Source organism: Dipodomys ordii, unplaced genomic scaffold (assembly GCF_000151885.1).
Source record: "Dipodomys ordii isolate 6190 unplaced genomic scaffold, Dord_2.0 Scaffold15, whole genome shotgun sequence".
Classification (NCBI taxonomy): Eukaryota; Metazoa; Chordata; class Mammalia; order Rodentia; family Heteromyidae; genus Dipodomys; species Dipodomys ordii.
The window spans coordinates 17,172,590-17,186,992 of NW_012267231.1; the positions used below are offsets into that span (position 1 = coordinate 17,172,590).

Consider the following 14,403-nt stretch of genomic DNA (forward strand, 5'->3'; position numbering starts at 1 on the left):
TGTGCCTATTAGTTCCAGTGTCTCTCCTACTCTGTCCTGCAGTAGTTTCAGAGATTCAGGTTTAATGTTAAGGTCTTTAATCCATTTTGAGTTGGTGTTGGTGCATGGTGATAGGCTGGGGTCCACTTTTAGTTTTCAGAAGGAATTTTAAAAATATATAAAACAAGTGAATGAATCATGATCCGGTAGAACATAAAACCCCCGGTTCTTGTTTACTACAGACCTTCTGGCTCTTTGGAACACACATTAGCTGTGTGGAATTTGTTTCTACACTCTTTTGGGGTTTGGGTTTGGGTTTTTTGTTGTTGTTTTGTTTGGTTTGGCTTTTTTTTGTGCGCGTGTGCAGGGACTTGTCTCTGAGCTGCTCTTGCTCAAGGCTAGCACTACTACCACTTGAGCCACAGCTCCACAGACTTTCTTGCCTGAGTTGGCTTTGAACTATGATCCTCAAATCTCAGCCTCCTGATTAGCTAGGATGACTGAGTGAGATTCTTTTTTTTTCTTTTTCTTTTTGCTGAGGAATCAAACCCAGGGCCTCTTGCATGCAAGTCAAGCGCTCTACCACTGAGCCACCTTCCCAGCCCCCAGAATGGGATTCTTAAGATTAAACTCTCAAGGAATTTATTTGGAGCCCTGCAAATCCAGTTCATTTAGACAGGTTTCCACTAGGAATAGAAGCAAATATTGACATATATCTCCTATGAAGATTTATAAGACACTAAAATGGATTTCTTTCTTCATTAAAGTAATTAAGTATCTGCTCAGCCAAGATCCCTCTATGGTACAGAACAGTAGGCTGATCATCTCAAAAGATGTCTCTTTAAGACCAATCATACATATTGAACGGTAATTTAAAAAAAAAAAAAACAGTGAAAAAGATCAAAATGACAACCAGGAAGCCCTAGACCCTCACTCACAGAAACACTCAGTAATGACCCACCCAAAATACTTGGATAACCCAGTGATAAAGTTGCAGTCCCCCAGGCAAGCTGAAAGCCGAGCTTGGCCATACTAAAGCAAAGAAGAGCAGTTGCAGTGTACCTGGGATTAGCCCTCCCCAGCCAGCACAGCCTCCTGCCAGAGAAGAAAGCTTTGGCTCATGGTTTGTCGGAGCAAGGCTGGAGGACAGGAGTGGGAAGAGAACAATGGGATGTGTACCCCGTGTGTAAGCTTTCTGGAGCGGTTCCTGCTGGACTCAGTCTCTGCCTTGCATGACCCCGAGCTCTGAGGCTATCATGGGGTTCACTGAAGCCAAACCAGAGCAGGAGTGGTTCCCTGTCATACTGGAGGCCCACGGTCCTTCAGAGGCCAGAGCAACATGGTGTAATCAGGAAAAAAGCTCAGCTGTCAGCTTCTCTCTAGGAAAGAGAAAAGGTGTGGAGCCCTGTGCTCCAGCCTGTTAGTGGGTACCATTCTTGGGGTGATCCTCAGGGGCCAGCCTACTTTGGATGTTGCCGAGAGCAAGAGGGAACAGAAAGGCTTTGCTCCTCTAGAGACTGCAGGACTGTGCGCAGATACCAGCGGCAGAGAGAGACGACTAACTCCTGAAAAGGCAAGCCAGCACAGCTTCCTGGAAAAGCACACAGAAGTTGTAAAGGTGCCAAAGGTCCCCTGAATCTCCAGCAGGCCAACTGATGAGAATTGTTCCCTGCAGGAAGGTACACAAAGGACTGGAAGAGGTGCACAGATTCATGCAAAATTGCAAGATACACAAGGACACACAGCCCAAGCAGAGCACCACATGAAATCTTTACTGAAGAGATGTAGGAACTAGAGATACATGAATGTGTACGAAGAATTTAGAAACAACTGTCATAAATATGTTCTATGAGAAAACATTATAGGTACAAAATGAGATTGTCAACAAAAACTGTGGAATTGAATATAAAGAATGTGCTATAGGGCTTCAATAACAGACTTGATCAAGCAGAAGAAAAAAAAGCAGCCAATTCAAAGGTAGGTCATTTGAAAAATCAGTGGATTCAAAAGAAGTAAGCCAGGCACATTGCATGCATGAAGCCCTGGGTTCAATTCCTCAGCACCACATACACAGAAAAGGCCAGAAGTGGCGCTGTGGCTCAAGTGGTTGAGTAAAAGAAGCTCAGGGACAGTGCCCAGGCCCAGAGTTCAAGCCCCAGGACTTGGGGATTTGGGGGAGAAAAAAAAGCCAGGCACAGTGTCTCACTCTTGTAATCCTAACTAGTTGGAAAATGGAGATTTAAGTTCAAAGCCAGCCTGAGCAAATAATAATACCTTTTCTCAAGCAGTATCTGGGTACAGTGACACTCTTGTCATTCCAGCTATGCTGGGGGCTACGATCAGGAGGATCGCAGTTCCAGGTCAGCTTGGGTTAAAAATTGTGAGACTCCATCTCAGAATAAGCTGGGTATGACGGTACGCATCTGTCATTCCCAAGGGCTCAACAAATGGCAGAGAAAGCTGACAGTGGGATTGCATCAAGATAAAAAGCTTCTGTACAGTCACTAAGCTAAATACAGTCACTAAGCTAAATACAGTCACTAAGCTAAATACAGCCACTAAGCTAAAAAGATAGCCTAAAAGAACTGGAGATCTTTGCCACTATATGTCTGACAGAAATCTAACAACCCGAACCTAAAAGAAGTTCAAAAGCTCAACACCCAAACAATCATAATCCAATTAATAAATGAGCATAGGACCTAAAGGACACTTCTTAGAAGATGTACAAATGACCATTGTCCCTGGCCATACAGGAAATGCAAATCAAAACAACATTGAAATTCAATTCCACGTCACTGCAGTCAAGTGTCCATTATCACAGACATGAACAAGAAATATGAAGATGGAGCCAGGTAACTTGGGGGAGAGATGGGTGAGAATGATCGATGGAAGCAGTGACACAGATCAAGATGCATTGTGTTCATAAAATGACATGTTGAACCGAAACTCTTCATACAACTACTTAAAGATAATTTAAAAAAAAAAAAAAACACCTCTAGCAAGTGTGGAATGCTAATGCACAAACTGAGACATGGCGAGGGGCTCATACAGCAAGCTCCTGAACCATAGAACCACGGCTAGGACCCTGGTCTTCTGAGTGCTGACCACAGCTTCTCTCTCAGTAAACTAAACTCACTTGTCCTCACTTTATTAAGAAAACAAATGAGTGGGGCACTGGTGACTCACGCCTGTAATTCTAGCTACTCAGAAGGCTGAGATCTGAGGATCACATTTCAAAGCTAGCCTGGGAAGAAAAGTCTATGAGACTCTTACCTCCAGTTAACCAGCAAAAACCCTAAAAGGAGAGTGCTAGCCTTGAGAGACAAAACTAAGGCACAGTGCCCATGCCCTAAGTCCAAGCCCCAGGACAAAGAAGGAAGGGAAGAGAAAGAGGGAAGGAGGAGAGAAAGGAGAAGAAGAAAGGAAGCAAAACTGAAGGGAAGAGAAGGGAGGGAGGGAAGGTAGGGAGGAAAACATAAACCATTTGTGACTTTGATACATATTTAATGCTGTGCCAGTGGGTAGGTTATAGTGAAGAATCATTTAATTAAAAGATTTATAATTTTTTGATGTTTCCTCGTGTTTTAAAGGCATTAAATATTTTATTAGCAGGTTTATTGTTAATTCATAGTGACCTGTACTTTCTGAAATATTTAAAGAATATGCTGATAAATCATATGTATGTAGTTTTTGGAGCCACGGAGGTTGTTAATTGAAAAGTGCTGTACCAGCCTTCAATAATTGATAGAACAGTGTCAGATCAAAGAGGCCGATGGTGGGCATTTACGAAGGTGGCAAGAATGCCCTGGATGCAAACAAAGGGAATCCAAGTGCCACCTCGCAGCAAGGGGATTGCTTTTCACTTCGCTTTCTGCAGAGCTGTCCTGGCACCTCGTGGATTTTCATTACAGCAGCAAGGCCCGCAGTGCTCTGCTTGCAGTGTCTGAATTTTACTCAGCAGCCAGCACTGCGCTCCATGCTTAATTGCCTGGAGAGAAGGCCTTTGGCACCACATGTGACAATTCTCTTTCTGATGCCAGTTGCATCTTGTTTCCTTCTCTCTGTCCTTGGAGCTCTGGCTTGGACGGGCTGCTATACCTAGTCTTTCCCTTCATCAAAAGTGCCAGCTCTTAGCCAGGTGCTGGTGGCTCACACCTGTCATCCTAACTACTGAGGAGGCTGAGATCTGAGGATTGTGGTTCGAAGTCAGCTTGGGCAGAAAAGTCCCCATGAGACTCATCTCCAACTAACCACTCAGAAACTGGAACTGGAGCTGTGGCTCAAAGTGGTAGAGTGCTAGCCTTGAGTGAAAAGCAGCTCAGGGACAGTGCCCAGGCCCTGAGTTCAAGCCCCACAACTGACAAAAAAAAAAATACAGTGATCCCTCCCCTGTTGTGAGAGCTGCATTCCAGAAACTCTCAAGCTAGGTGAGAATCCACAAAGTAGCAGCTACATCACAGCTCATTTACTGTTACTTCGTGGATTTTCAACCTATCACTGAGGGTCTCTGGAAACTCCATTCCTGTGATAGGTGAGGGATCATTCTTTGTTTGTGGTGTTTTTTTTTAACCTGCGATACAGTGAAGCCGCAATAAGTGAATCATGATATATGATATAGTGAGGGCCGACTTTGTAGTCACCATGTAAACTCATTAATGGAGTACTTACTTGAGTGGGAAACAGACATCTCTGCCATCTTCGCAAAGATTTCCTCAACACTGCTTTCAAATATGGACAAGTAAAGCAAATAAATCATTAAAGAGGTAAGAATTTTTTTCACTTGGTTTAGTGCACATAGATAGAAATCCGTTACCATAGCTGGACATCTATCTGGCTCACACCAGTCAACTCCTCAGGAGGCTGAGATCTGAGAATCAGAGTTTGAAGCCAGCCCAGTTAAGAAAGGCTGTGAGATTCTTATCTACAGTTGACCACAAAAAGCCAGAAATGAGGGCTGGGAAGGTGGCTCAGTGGTAGAGCGCTTGCCTTGCATGCATGAGGCCCTGGGTTCGATTCCTCAGCACCACATAAGCAGAAAAAAAAAAGCTGGAAGTGGCACTGTGGCTCAAGTGGTAGAGCGCTAGCCTTGAGCTGAAGAGCTGAGGGTCAGCGCCCAGGCCCAGAGTTCAGGCCCCATGACCGGACCCAAAAAAAAAAAAAAGCCAGAAATGGGGCTGTGGCTCAAGTGGGAGAGAGCTAGCTTTGAGCAAAAAAGCTAAGGGACAGCACTCAGACCCTGAGTTCAAGCCCCAGGACCAACACCAAAAATGAAGTCTTATTACCACACTGGAGGAGAGGAAAACAGGATGAACTAAACCCAGCAAAGGTTAAGCGTCACACACATGCCCACGTATGCGTAGATGAGTGAAATGGGAGGAGTGAGGCTGAAGGGAGACCAAGCCAGGACCAGGGAGAAGTAAACACAGAGCCCCCAGTCAGGCTCTTCCCCGCACCCTGCATGCTGAGTCTGCATGCACATCCTGAGCATGGTGAGATTTGCATATAGATACAGCAGGCCTTCTGGCCTGAAACCAAACAGGAACATGCTTGCCATTAAAGTGGTCACACATAGCTACAGTCCTGTTTCTGTCCTTTCCACCCCTCCAGGGGTTTTATGAGCTGGGGGAAATGAACTGAAAGCATTCATGGTTGGCCTCTGCTCCGTTCATTCTCACCTGGGAACGCAGGCGTGGAGAGGAAAGGCAGCAATATCGGCTCCCATTAACACCTCCACTGTCGCCAAATGAAAGCCCGCACAGGCCGCACACCGGTGGGGCCTTAGTGGAGGTGCGTTCCCCTCCCAAGATGACTCACTTTCTCAAGAATTTGAGCAATAAAGGTTTAACAAACTCCTGTCTTTTAAAAAGTGTGCAGGTTTTACAACTAATACTTACCCTCCAGCCCATCCCAGCTGCTCCACTCGACATGTTTAGCCAAGAAACGATGAAAACACTTCACAGAAACACTCAACCTTAGTCATAAGCAACTAAAAAATCCCTAGACAACACACATTGGGGCTGGGGATGTGGCTCCATGGTAGAGTGCTTGCCTAGTATGCATGAAGCCCTGGGTTCGATCCCTCAGTACCACATAAACAGAAAAGGCCGGAAGTGGCGCTGTGGCTCAAGTGGTAGAGCGCTAGCCTTGAGCTGAAGAGCTGAGGGACAGTGCCCAGGCTCAGAATTCAAGACCCAGAGTAGAGGTGAGGAAAGTTCTAGATTCAAAAATCTACCTACTGTGTGGTTCCAAGTTAGTAAATTTCTGGAAAATTTGAAGTTATTTTAATGGCAGACTTTCAGTGCTTCTCTAGTGCCCAGGGATGAATGGAAATGCTGACTCCAAAGGGCAGGACAGCACTCTTCAGATAATGAAACCATTCTGTGATGGTACTCATATAGATTTGTATATTTATCAAAAGATTCATCAGTGCATATCTTGAAAGCATGCATTTGCTCAGTAGTACTGGCTCACGACTATAATCCTAGCTACTCAGGAATCTGAGGTCTGAGGATTGTGATTCAAATCCAGCCCAGGCAGTAAAAGCAGTGAAACTCTTTATCTCCAATAAACTACTCAAAAAGCCAGAATTGAAGCTGTTGCACAAGTGGTAGAGTACCAGCCTTGAGTGTAAAAACTTAGGGACAGCACCAAAGCCCTGAGTTCAAGGCACAGTACTGGTACAAAAATGAATAGATGGATGAAAAGAAATGTTATGTGTAGGTGAATGGTTTTGGTAATTGGATATATGAGATGAGGAAGATGAAGCCAAAGTTTCTGGAAGCCCCTGGAAAGCTGGTAAGTGCACTTTTAAAAGCAGGAAGAATTGAAAGAGGATTGGCTCTTTTTTTTTTCTTCATTGGTCATGGGGCTTGAACTCTGGGTCTGGGCACTGTCCCTCAGCTCTTCAGCTCAAGGCAAGCACTCTACCACTTGAGCCACAGCACCACTCCTGGTTTTCTGGTGGTTTGTTGGAGGTAAGAGTCTCATGGACTTTCCTACCCTGGCTGGCTTTGAACTGCGATCCTCAGATCTCAGACTTCTGAGTAGCTAGGATTACAGGCATGAATCACTGATGCCTGGCTAAGAGGATTGGCTTTTTAAAGGAAGAGTTCTTATAGTTAAGATCTCAACTGTGAGATCTTCAGTGGGAGTACTGAGCGGAAGGGGTATTATTTGCTGTAAAATGCTAAATGATTAATGTAGGAATTCCCCACTAAGGCGCTAGGAAGCCAGGTGTTTTATGCTTGCAGGTACTTACCATCTGCCCTGCTTTGTGTGCAGGCAAGCGTGCACATAGGCACACGCCTCTCTTTTTCACACGTGCCTTCCTCTAGTCCGTTAGCCCTGTGCCTTCCATTTTACAAGTGAACTGATTTGAGTTTGGGAAAGTGAATACAAGCTGTTTTGGTAGTCATTGCCCTGGTGTGGGTTTGGTGCCTTCAGTGCTTCTGAGCTTAGCCTTGTGTTCATGGAAATCTGACTATCAAAAGCATAGAGGTCATATCAAATTTATATAAAACTCAGAGTGATGGACAACCTGTGTGTGATGATCAGGACAGAAATAGATCTCAGTGGGCTGGGAGTTTAGTTGAAAAAAAAATCAGCTACATGCTGAGTGCTGGCGACTCATACTTGTTACCTAAGGATTGTGGTTCAAAGCCAGCCCAGGCAAGAAGTCTGTGAAACTCTTTATAATTAACCACCAGGAAACTAGAAGTGGAGCTGTGGCTCAAGTGATAGAGCAAATAGCCTCGAGTAAAAAAGCTAAGGGGCAGTGCCCAGGCCCTGAGTTCGAGCGCCAGTACCATCGTACACACATTAGCTACAAGGTGTGATGTTTAGAGGTGTCTCATTTTTCTGGCATATCATTGGAGAAAACTGGGGCCTACAATTTCACATGGCTAGAAACTGTCCAGCATGGAAGTGGCGCTGTAGCTCAAGTGGTAGAGCACTAGCCTTGAGCTGAAGAGCTGAGGGACAGCGCCCAGGCCTAGAGTTCAAGCCCCACGACTGACAAAAAAAAAAAAGAAACTGTCCAGCATGTGTCATGACTTTTTTTTTTTAACAAAATGATGACATAGAATAGAATAAGAGGACTCCATTCTTCATGTGCAATAGAGTAATCCAGAGGATGGCAGCGCTGGAAAGCATGCCATGCAAGAGACAGATGGTAACATTATCACTAGATGTACGTTAATGCTGTTTTGGAATTCAAATGGTTCTTGCATCAGGAAGCAAGCCTGAGGTGATAGGGGCAGAAGAAAGAAAAGTCCAGAGCCAGCAGGGTCTGCAGAGCTAGCAGCAGGATGGACGTTGACTTAGATATAATGAACTATGTGGGTTTTCTAAAATTGGAAGGCCTTACTCAGCGAGCAGTTAGTGAGCACCATACGACAGAGGCTAGCAGATTGACACCAAGGACGAAGTCCATGAGTTGTATGGGAACATCTTCTAGTTCATCACTAGATAATGACCGTGAGGCCTTTCTGACTCTAGGGCTCTTAATTTCCCCAGCTCTTCAAGGCACTCTATCGTTATCATTACAATAGCAGACATTACTTTCTACATGGCTTTCCCGCTTAGCTATGTTCCTGTGGGCATCGGTGTACCTGCTTTCACCTCCTTCTTTGTTGGTGTTTATTACTGCCTGCTTCTTGCTTGTATTCCAACACATGAAATTACTTGGACAACTTTAGGGTCGTGAGCAAAATCTTACATAATAATAGAATCTGAGAACTGGAAGAGGCCTTAGAGGTTAGCCAATCCAGTCTCATACCAGGAAAGTTAGAGTCGTTGAGGGTTGAGGGTAATCACTAAAGATGAGTCAGGCCCCGTGAATCTGAGAAACTACTCTCCCGTGAATTAACTTTGCCATCTGCCATAAGTCGTTTCACCTTTCTGAGCCCCTGTTTATTCATGTGCATAAAAGGTGCATAAATATATGTGTACCTATACACATGTGTCACATAAGTGTGTATATGTATACATACATTAATGTATATATATGTGTGTGTTCGTATATATACACAGTGTCCAGCTTCAATTTTCATTGGTATATTTTTATCTTTTTATTAAACATCAAGTTCCATGATGACATTTTCAGACATGCTCTTGTATTTTTGCATTCTTCCTTCCAGAACTGTCACACTTTGACACTGTTTGCTGCTACTTTTCTCTTCTATACTGTGCTTTTTTTGGGGGGTTGGGGGGGAGTCCGGTCGTTAGGCCTGAACTCTGGGCCTGGGTGCTGTCCCTCAGCTCTTCAGCTCAAGGCTAGCGCTCTACCACTTGAGCCACAGCGCCACTTCCAGCTTTTTGCTTTTTGCTTTTGTGGTGCTGAGGAATCGAACCCAGGGCCTCATGCATGCAAGGCAAGCACTCTGCCACTGAGCCACCTTCCCAGCCCCTCTCAAAAGTCTTAATAACTCCTTGGTTCTTTAACTGTATTCTTTCAAATGCAGTCAATGAGTAAAATACTTTTAGCTAAACAAAAGATTGCTCCAAGAACCTTCATATATATGTAGTGTTTTCTTTTAAATGTTTCATGATGAGGGGGCTGGGAAGGTGGCTCAGTGGTAGAGTGCTTGCCTTGTATGCATGAGGCCCTGGTTTCGATTCCTCAGCACCACATAAGCAGAAAAAGCTGGAAGTGGGGCTGAGGCTCAAGTGATAGAGCACTAGTCTACAGCTGAAGAGCTGAGGGACAGCGCCCAGGCCCAGAGTTCAGGCCCCACGACCAACAAAAATTAATTAATTAAATGTTTCATGATGAAAAGCAGTGTGAATTGTTGGGGGAAGAAAGGAATATAAAAGTTGGTGATGGGGCTGGGAAGGTGGCTCAGTGGCAGAGCCCTTGCTTTGCATGCATGAGGCCCTGGGTTCGATTCCTCAGCACCACATAAGCAAAAAGAAAAAAGCTGGAAGTGGCGCTGTGGCTCAAGTGGTAGAGCACTAGCCTTGAGCTGAAGAGCTGAGGGACAGTGCCCAGGCCCAGAGTTCAGGCCCCACGACCGGACCCAAAAAAAAAAAAAGTTGGTGATGAATGAAGAACCCTGACATTACCCAGAAATATGTTAGTGGTCCGCTCATCTTGTTCGTGGGAAGACAGAGAGAGGAGTTTCCTTGGGGGAGTTGTTGGCTTCATTTGAAAACTTAGGTGATTGAACACATAGCTTACATTTTCTCTGTCTGTATTGCCCACTGATTTTACAGTAAATAAGATCATATCCCCTTAAAGAAAAAGCACAGGAACGAAAGAAAAGCAGTTTTTCTTTTTAAATCTGGAAGGCAGATAATGTGATACACCTCAAAACTGAAAAATCTAAACTAGCAGGAAGAATACCAGAAGTAAATGTGTGCCACAAATCTCCAAAAGACTTATTACAGAAATCTCAGAAAATGAGGGAGGGTAAAGGCCAGATGTGGTGGCACTCGCCTGTAATCCCAGCATTTTGGAGTCTGAGGCAGAAGGAGTTGGGAGTCCCAGGTTACCTAGACTATATAGCGAGGACTGTCTCAAAAAACAGGAAAAAGAAAATGAGGGTACACATAGGGCTGAGAGGGGATTGGTTGAGAGTCTCAATAAGAGGTAGCGTAGATGCTCTGTGTGCCCAGGCCTGGTCTGCTACACTCACAGCCATCCTGCCCCGCCCACCCATGGCAGAGGACCAGGCCAGTTACTCAGACATGGACATCGATACAGACAGGGTGTAAACCTCAGAGTTCAGGTTTGGAGAATATAGAATTGTGTATAGCGAAGCTAAGTGATTAAGGAGAACAAACATGAAAATATGGACATTTGGATCCCCCATGGGAAAAGTTGGGCGCTACCTAATCCTCCAGATAGAAACTTGTCACACGGCTTGTGATTGGATCCAGATTGTAGTACACTTAACTGACTTACCTGTGTGTGAATCTCAAATAGGAGCAAAACCTCAGGATGACCACATCCTTGAGGGTAGTCTCCAACCTGAAACACAGAGAAAGAACTCAAAGGAAATATCAAGCAAGAAATGAACAAAGACAAGAATTCGTGGTTCACACCTGTAATCCCAGCTACTCAGGAGGCTGAGATCTGAGGCTTGAAGCCAGCCAGGCAGGAAAGTTTGTGAGATTCTTTTCTCCATTTAACCAGCAAACAGCCAGAAGTAGAGGCAAGGCTTGAGTGGTAGAGTGCCAGCCAGTCTTGAGTAAAAAGAACCAAGTGAAAGCACAAGGCGCTGAGTTCAAGCCCCAATACCCACATTAAATGAATAAATAAAATTATGTAATATCACAAAGGTGAGTAGATACTATACCTTGAAATAAAAACAAGTTAGTATAATTTTCAAAAGCTAAAAGGTACTTTTGAAATTAAACATATTAATTGATGACATGAAAATCTTAGAAGGACTGACCGGAAAACAAGGAACTCTCCAAGTAAGTACAGCAAGGCACAAAGAGATAATGGTAGGAGGGAAATACGTAAGAAAATTAGAGGCTCAATCCCAGTCCAAAATCTAACTTCAGTAAAATTGGGTTCTTTAGAAAATACAAAAGGAGGGGCTGGGAAGGTGGCTCAGTGGTAGAGCACTTGCCTTGCATGCATGAGGCCCTGGGTTCAATTCCTCAGCACCACATAAGCAAAAAGAAAAAAGCCGGAAGTGGTGCTGTGGCTCAAGTGGCTCAAGTGGTAGAGCCTTGAGCTGAAGAGCTGAGGGACAGCGCCCAGGCCCAGAGTTCAGGCCCCACAACCGGACCAAAAAAACAAAAAAAAAAAAGAAAATGCAAAAGGAGAAACAAAAAAGGAAAAATGGGTAAGAAAAAAATTAAATCTAAGAAAAAGCAGTGTTTTCTTTTTTCTATCTATTGATACAATATTTTAGTATAGTTCAGTGCTGTGTGTGTGTGTGTGTTCTTGTTCATTTAACACTCTTGTCCCCTTATCTTCCTGGTCTGATGGCTTTCTCAGTTGGAGAATGATATCAGTTCAGAATGATAACCTGTCCACTGTCACCAGACTAGAGGAGGCAAAGCTGAGATTCCAACTATCATCTGATTTAGCCAACACGCCTGAGCATTCTGATCCATCCCTAATAGAATGTCCAAATAAATAATTTATGATTCTCAAAATGTAGTAACTCATCTCTATTTTGGTGGCTTTATTGAAACACAATTTACTTTTCTTCTTCTAGGTTTATGTTCCAGATGAAAATAATGCTATTTTGGGAAGAAACACAAATAAACAAGTTTTTGAAGGCTTGACAACTGGCCTTCTCAAAGTCAGTGCTGTGGTTTTGAGCTGCCTGATTGCCAATCGACCAGATGCAAACAGCCGGCCAGCAACACCAAAAATATCAACACAGGAAATGAGAAACAACCCCTCACAAGGCGATGCTTTCAACAGCCGCATTCAGGATCTTATCAGGTATAAACTTGTTCTGTTTCTTAAGACTTTATCATTTTTTTAAATATACATATAAATATATATATACATGTATATGGTATTCAAATAACTTAAACTGTAGGGACCACAAGATGGCAGTGGTTCTTACTACACGACACACAAATTCCTAGTAAAGAATGCACCAGATTTTGTAGAGAAGGAAAATCTCCTAATGAAAAGCAACATAGCAACTTAGTGAAGAACTCAGCTACCATTTTATTTGTTTGTTTGTTTGAACTTAGAGTTTCAGGCTTTTATTTGGCTTTTTTCTGCTCAGGACTGATGCTCTACTACTTTGAGCTACAGCTCCACTTCTGGCTTTTTTGCTGGTTAATTGGAAATCAGAGTCCCATGGACTTTCCTGCCCACAATCCTCAGATCTCAGCCTCCAGAGTAGCTAGGACGACAGATGTGAGCCACCAGCACCACACTCCGCTGCCGTTCTTGATACTCAGACGTGTGATGCTAGCGTTGCACAGTGTCAGAGTCTTACATCTTTCCTGATGGCAACTCTTTCCACCTCGAGGAAGGTCTGACAGGTCCCTCTGTGCATCGCTGGTTATAAATCTGGTTGAGACTTCAAATAAGAGACACAGCTACCATGTATGGAATTCCCATCACATGGCAGGTAGTGTGGCAGAGTCTTTGCAGCCCTGCAGGTCTGGGGTTTCTAATCGATTTTATAAATGAGGAAATTGCTCAGAGAGGTTAAGTGCTTTGGCCAAGATTATTTAATAAGTTAAAAGGGAGGTAGGTGAGCAGAGACTGGAACTCGCCTCCAGTCGCTCCCCCAGCATCTGCAACAGTGTGGCAGCTCCTGACACCTGTTCGAGGTCAGCCCTGCTTCCTTCCAAGGTCTCTTTTCCTCTGGGGAAATTTACTCGTGCTTTGGCATCTGAACTCCTGTTCCCTTTGAGGCAGGTGGAACATTTAATTTCCCAGCAGGGTTCCATCTGCTGTTGATCAGTTGCCTGCTCCCCCAGTGAGCCACTGCTCTGTGGTCTGCACTGATCTCTGCCCCCTCCCCCTCCAAATCCATGCAATTTGTTGCTCTCTCGAACTTACCATAGGTTAATAGGAGGGGTGGGGTGGGGAAAAAAAGCCATTCTTCTTCTGCCTTTGCTTCTTTCACAGATCATAAATTTCCTGGGGCTTCTTGGGCCGCCTTCCTGGGAGCAGTTGTTTGATTCGCATCTCCCTCACCCCTGGTCACTGTGTTCCCTCATCGCTTGGTCTGCCTGCCCTCTTTCCCCAAGCATATTTATGGCTGGAGCGCACCAGGCCCTCTGGGTCCACAGCCATTTATCTTATAGCACTTGACTTTTACCCTCCCTGCCCTGGCTCTCAGTCGCTTGATCCCATTCAATTTCCTCATGTCCTTCTGGTCAGTAGAGACCCTAGCCCTCTCCACTGGTCAATGTCATTCCAGCCCAGCGTTCTTCCCGGGGCTGTTCATCCTGTGCAGCAGCCCTGTGTTCAGACAGTTTAGTCACGTGCCTGGGCAGCAATGAGCCAGAAGGCCTGGCTTGATGCTCCATTGGACCAGTGGCCTTCCGGGAGGAACATGCTTGCATGTTCATATCTATTTATTATGTAATCACCACATTCTTCATAAAGGAGGGAGGTACTGGGAAATAAGTGGCAGGGGGGTTCTGCCAAACTGGCACATACAGCAGTTGAGATCTGTGCTTGTTTCTCTGATTGGCCACTTGGGGTGGTGCCTGTGGGAGGTGCTATGTCTTGCACCTGTGCAGGATAGCCCACAGAGCACAGGTTGTCTACTGCACACTTGCTCTTGAGGTAGGTTCAGGAGGATCTCAGTTTGAGGCCAGCTCAAGCAAAAATGTAGCAAAACTATCCCACCAAAAAAGCCAGGCATAGGACTGGGAAGGTGGCTCAGTAGTAGAGTGCTTTCCTTGTGTGCATGAGGCCCTGGGTTTGGTTCCTCAGCACCACATAAGCAGAAAAAAGCTGGAAGTGGTACTATGGCTCAAGTGGTA

General features: G+C 44.7%; 1 protein-coding gene across 1 annotated transcript in view; it reads left to right on the forward strand.

Annotated features, from left to right (window-relative positions):
* Scaper (S-phase cyclin A-associated protein in the ER) overlaps nt 1-14,403 on the forward strand; it is a 226,799-nt gene that overhangs the window by 163,963 nt on the left and 48,433 nt on the right. The window contains exon 25 of the mRNA XM_013012177.1: nt 12,153-12,385. Within this exon, the coding sequence (XP_012867631.1) occupies nt 12,153-12,385 (233 nt within the window). The remainder of the gene's footprint in view (nt 1-12,152; nt 12,386-14,403) is intronic.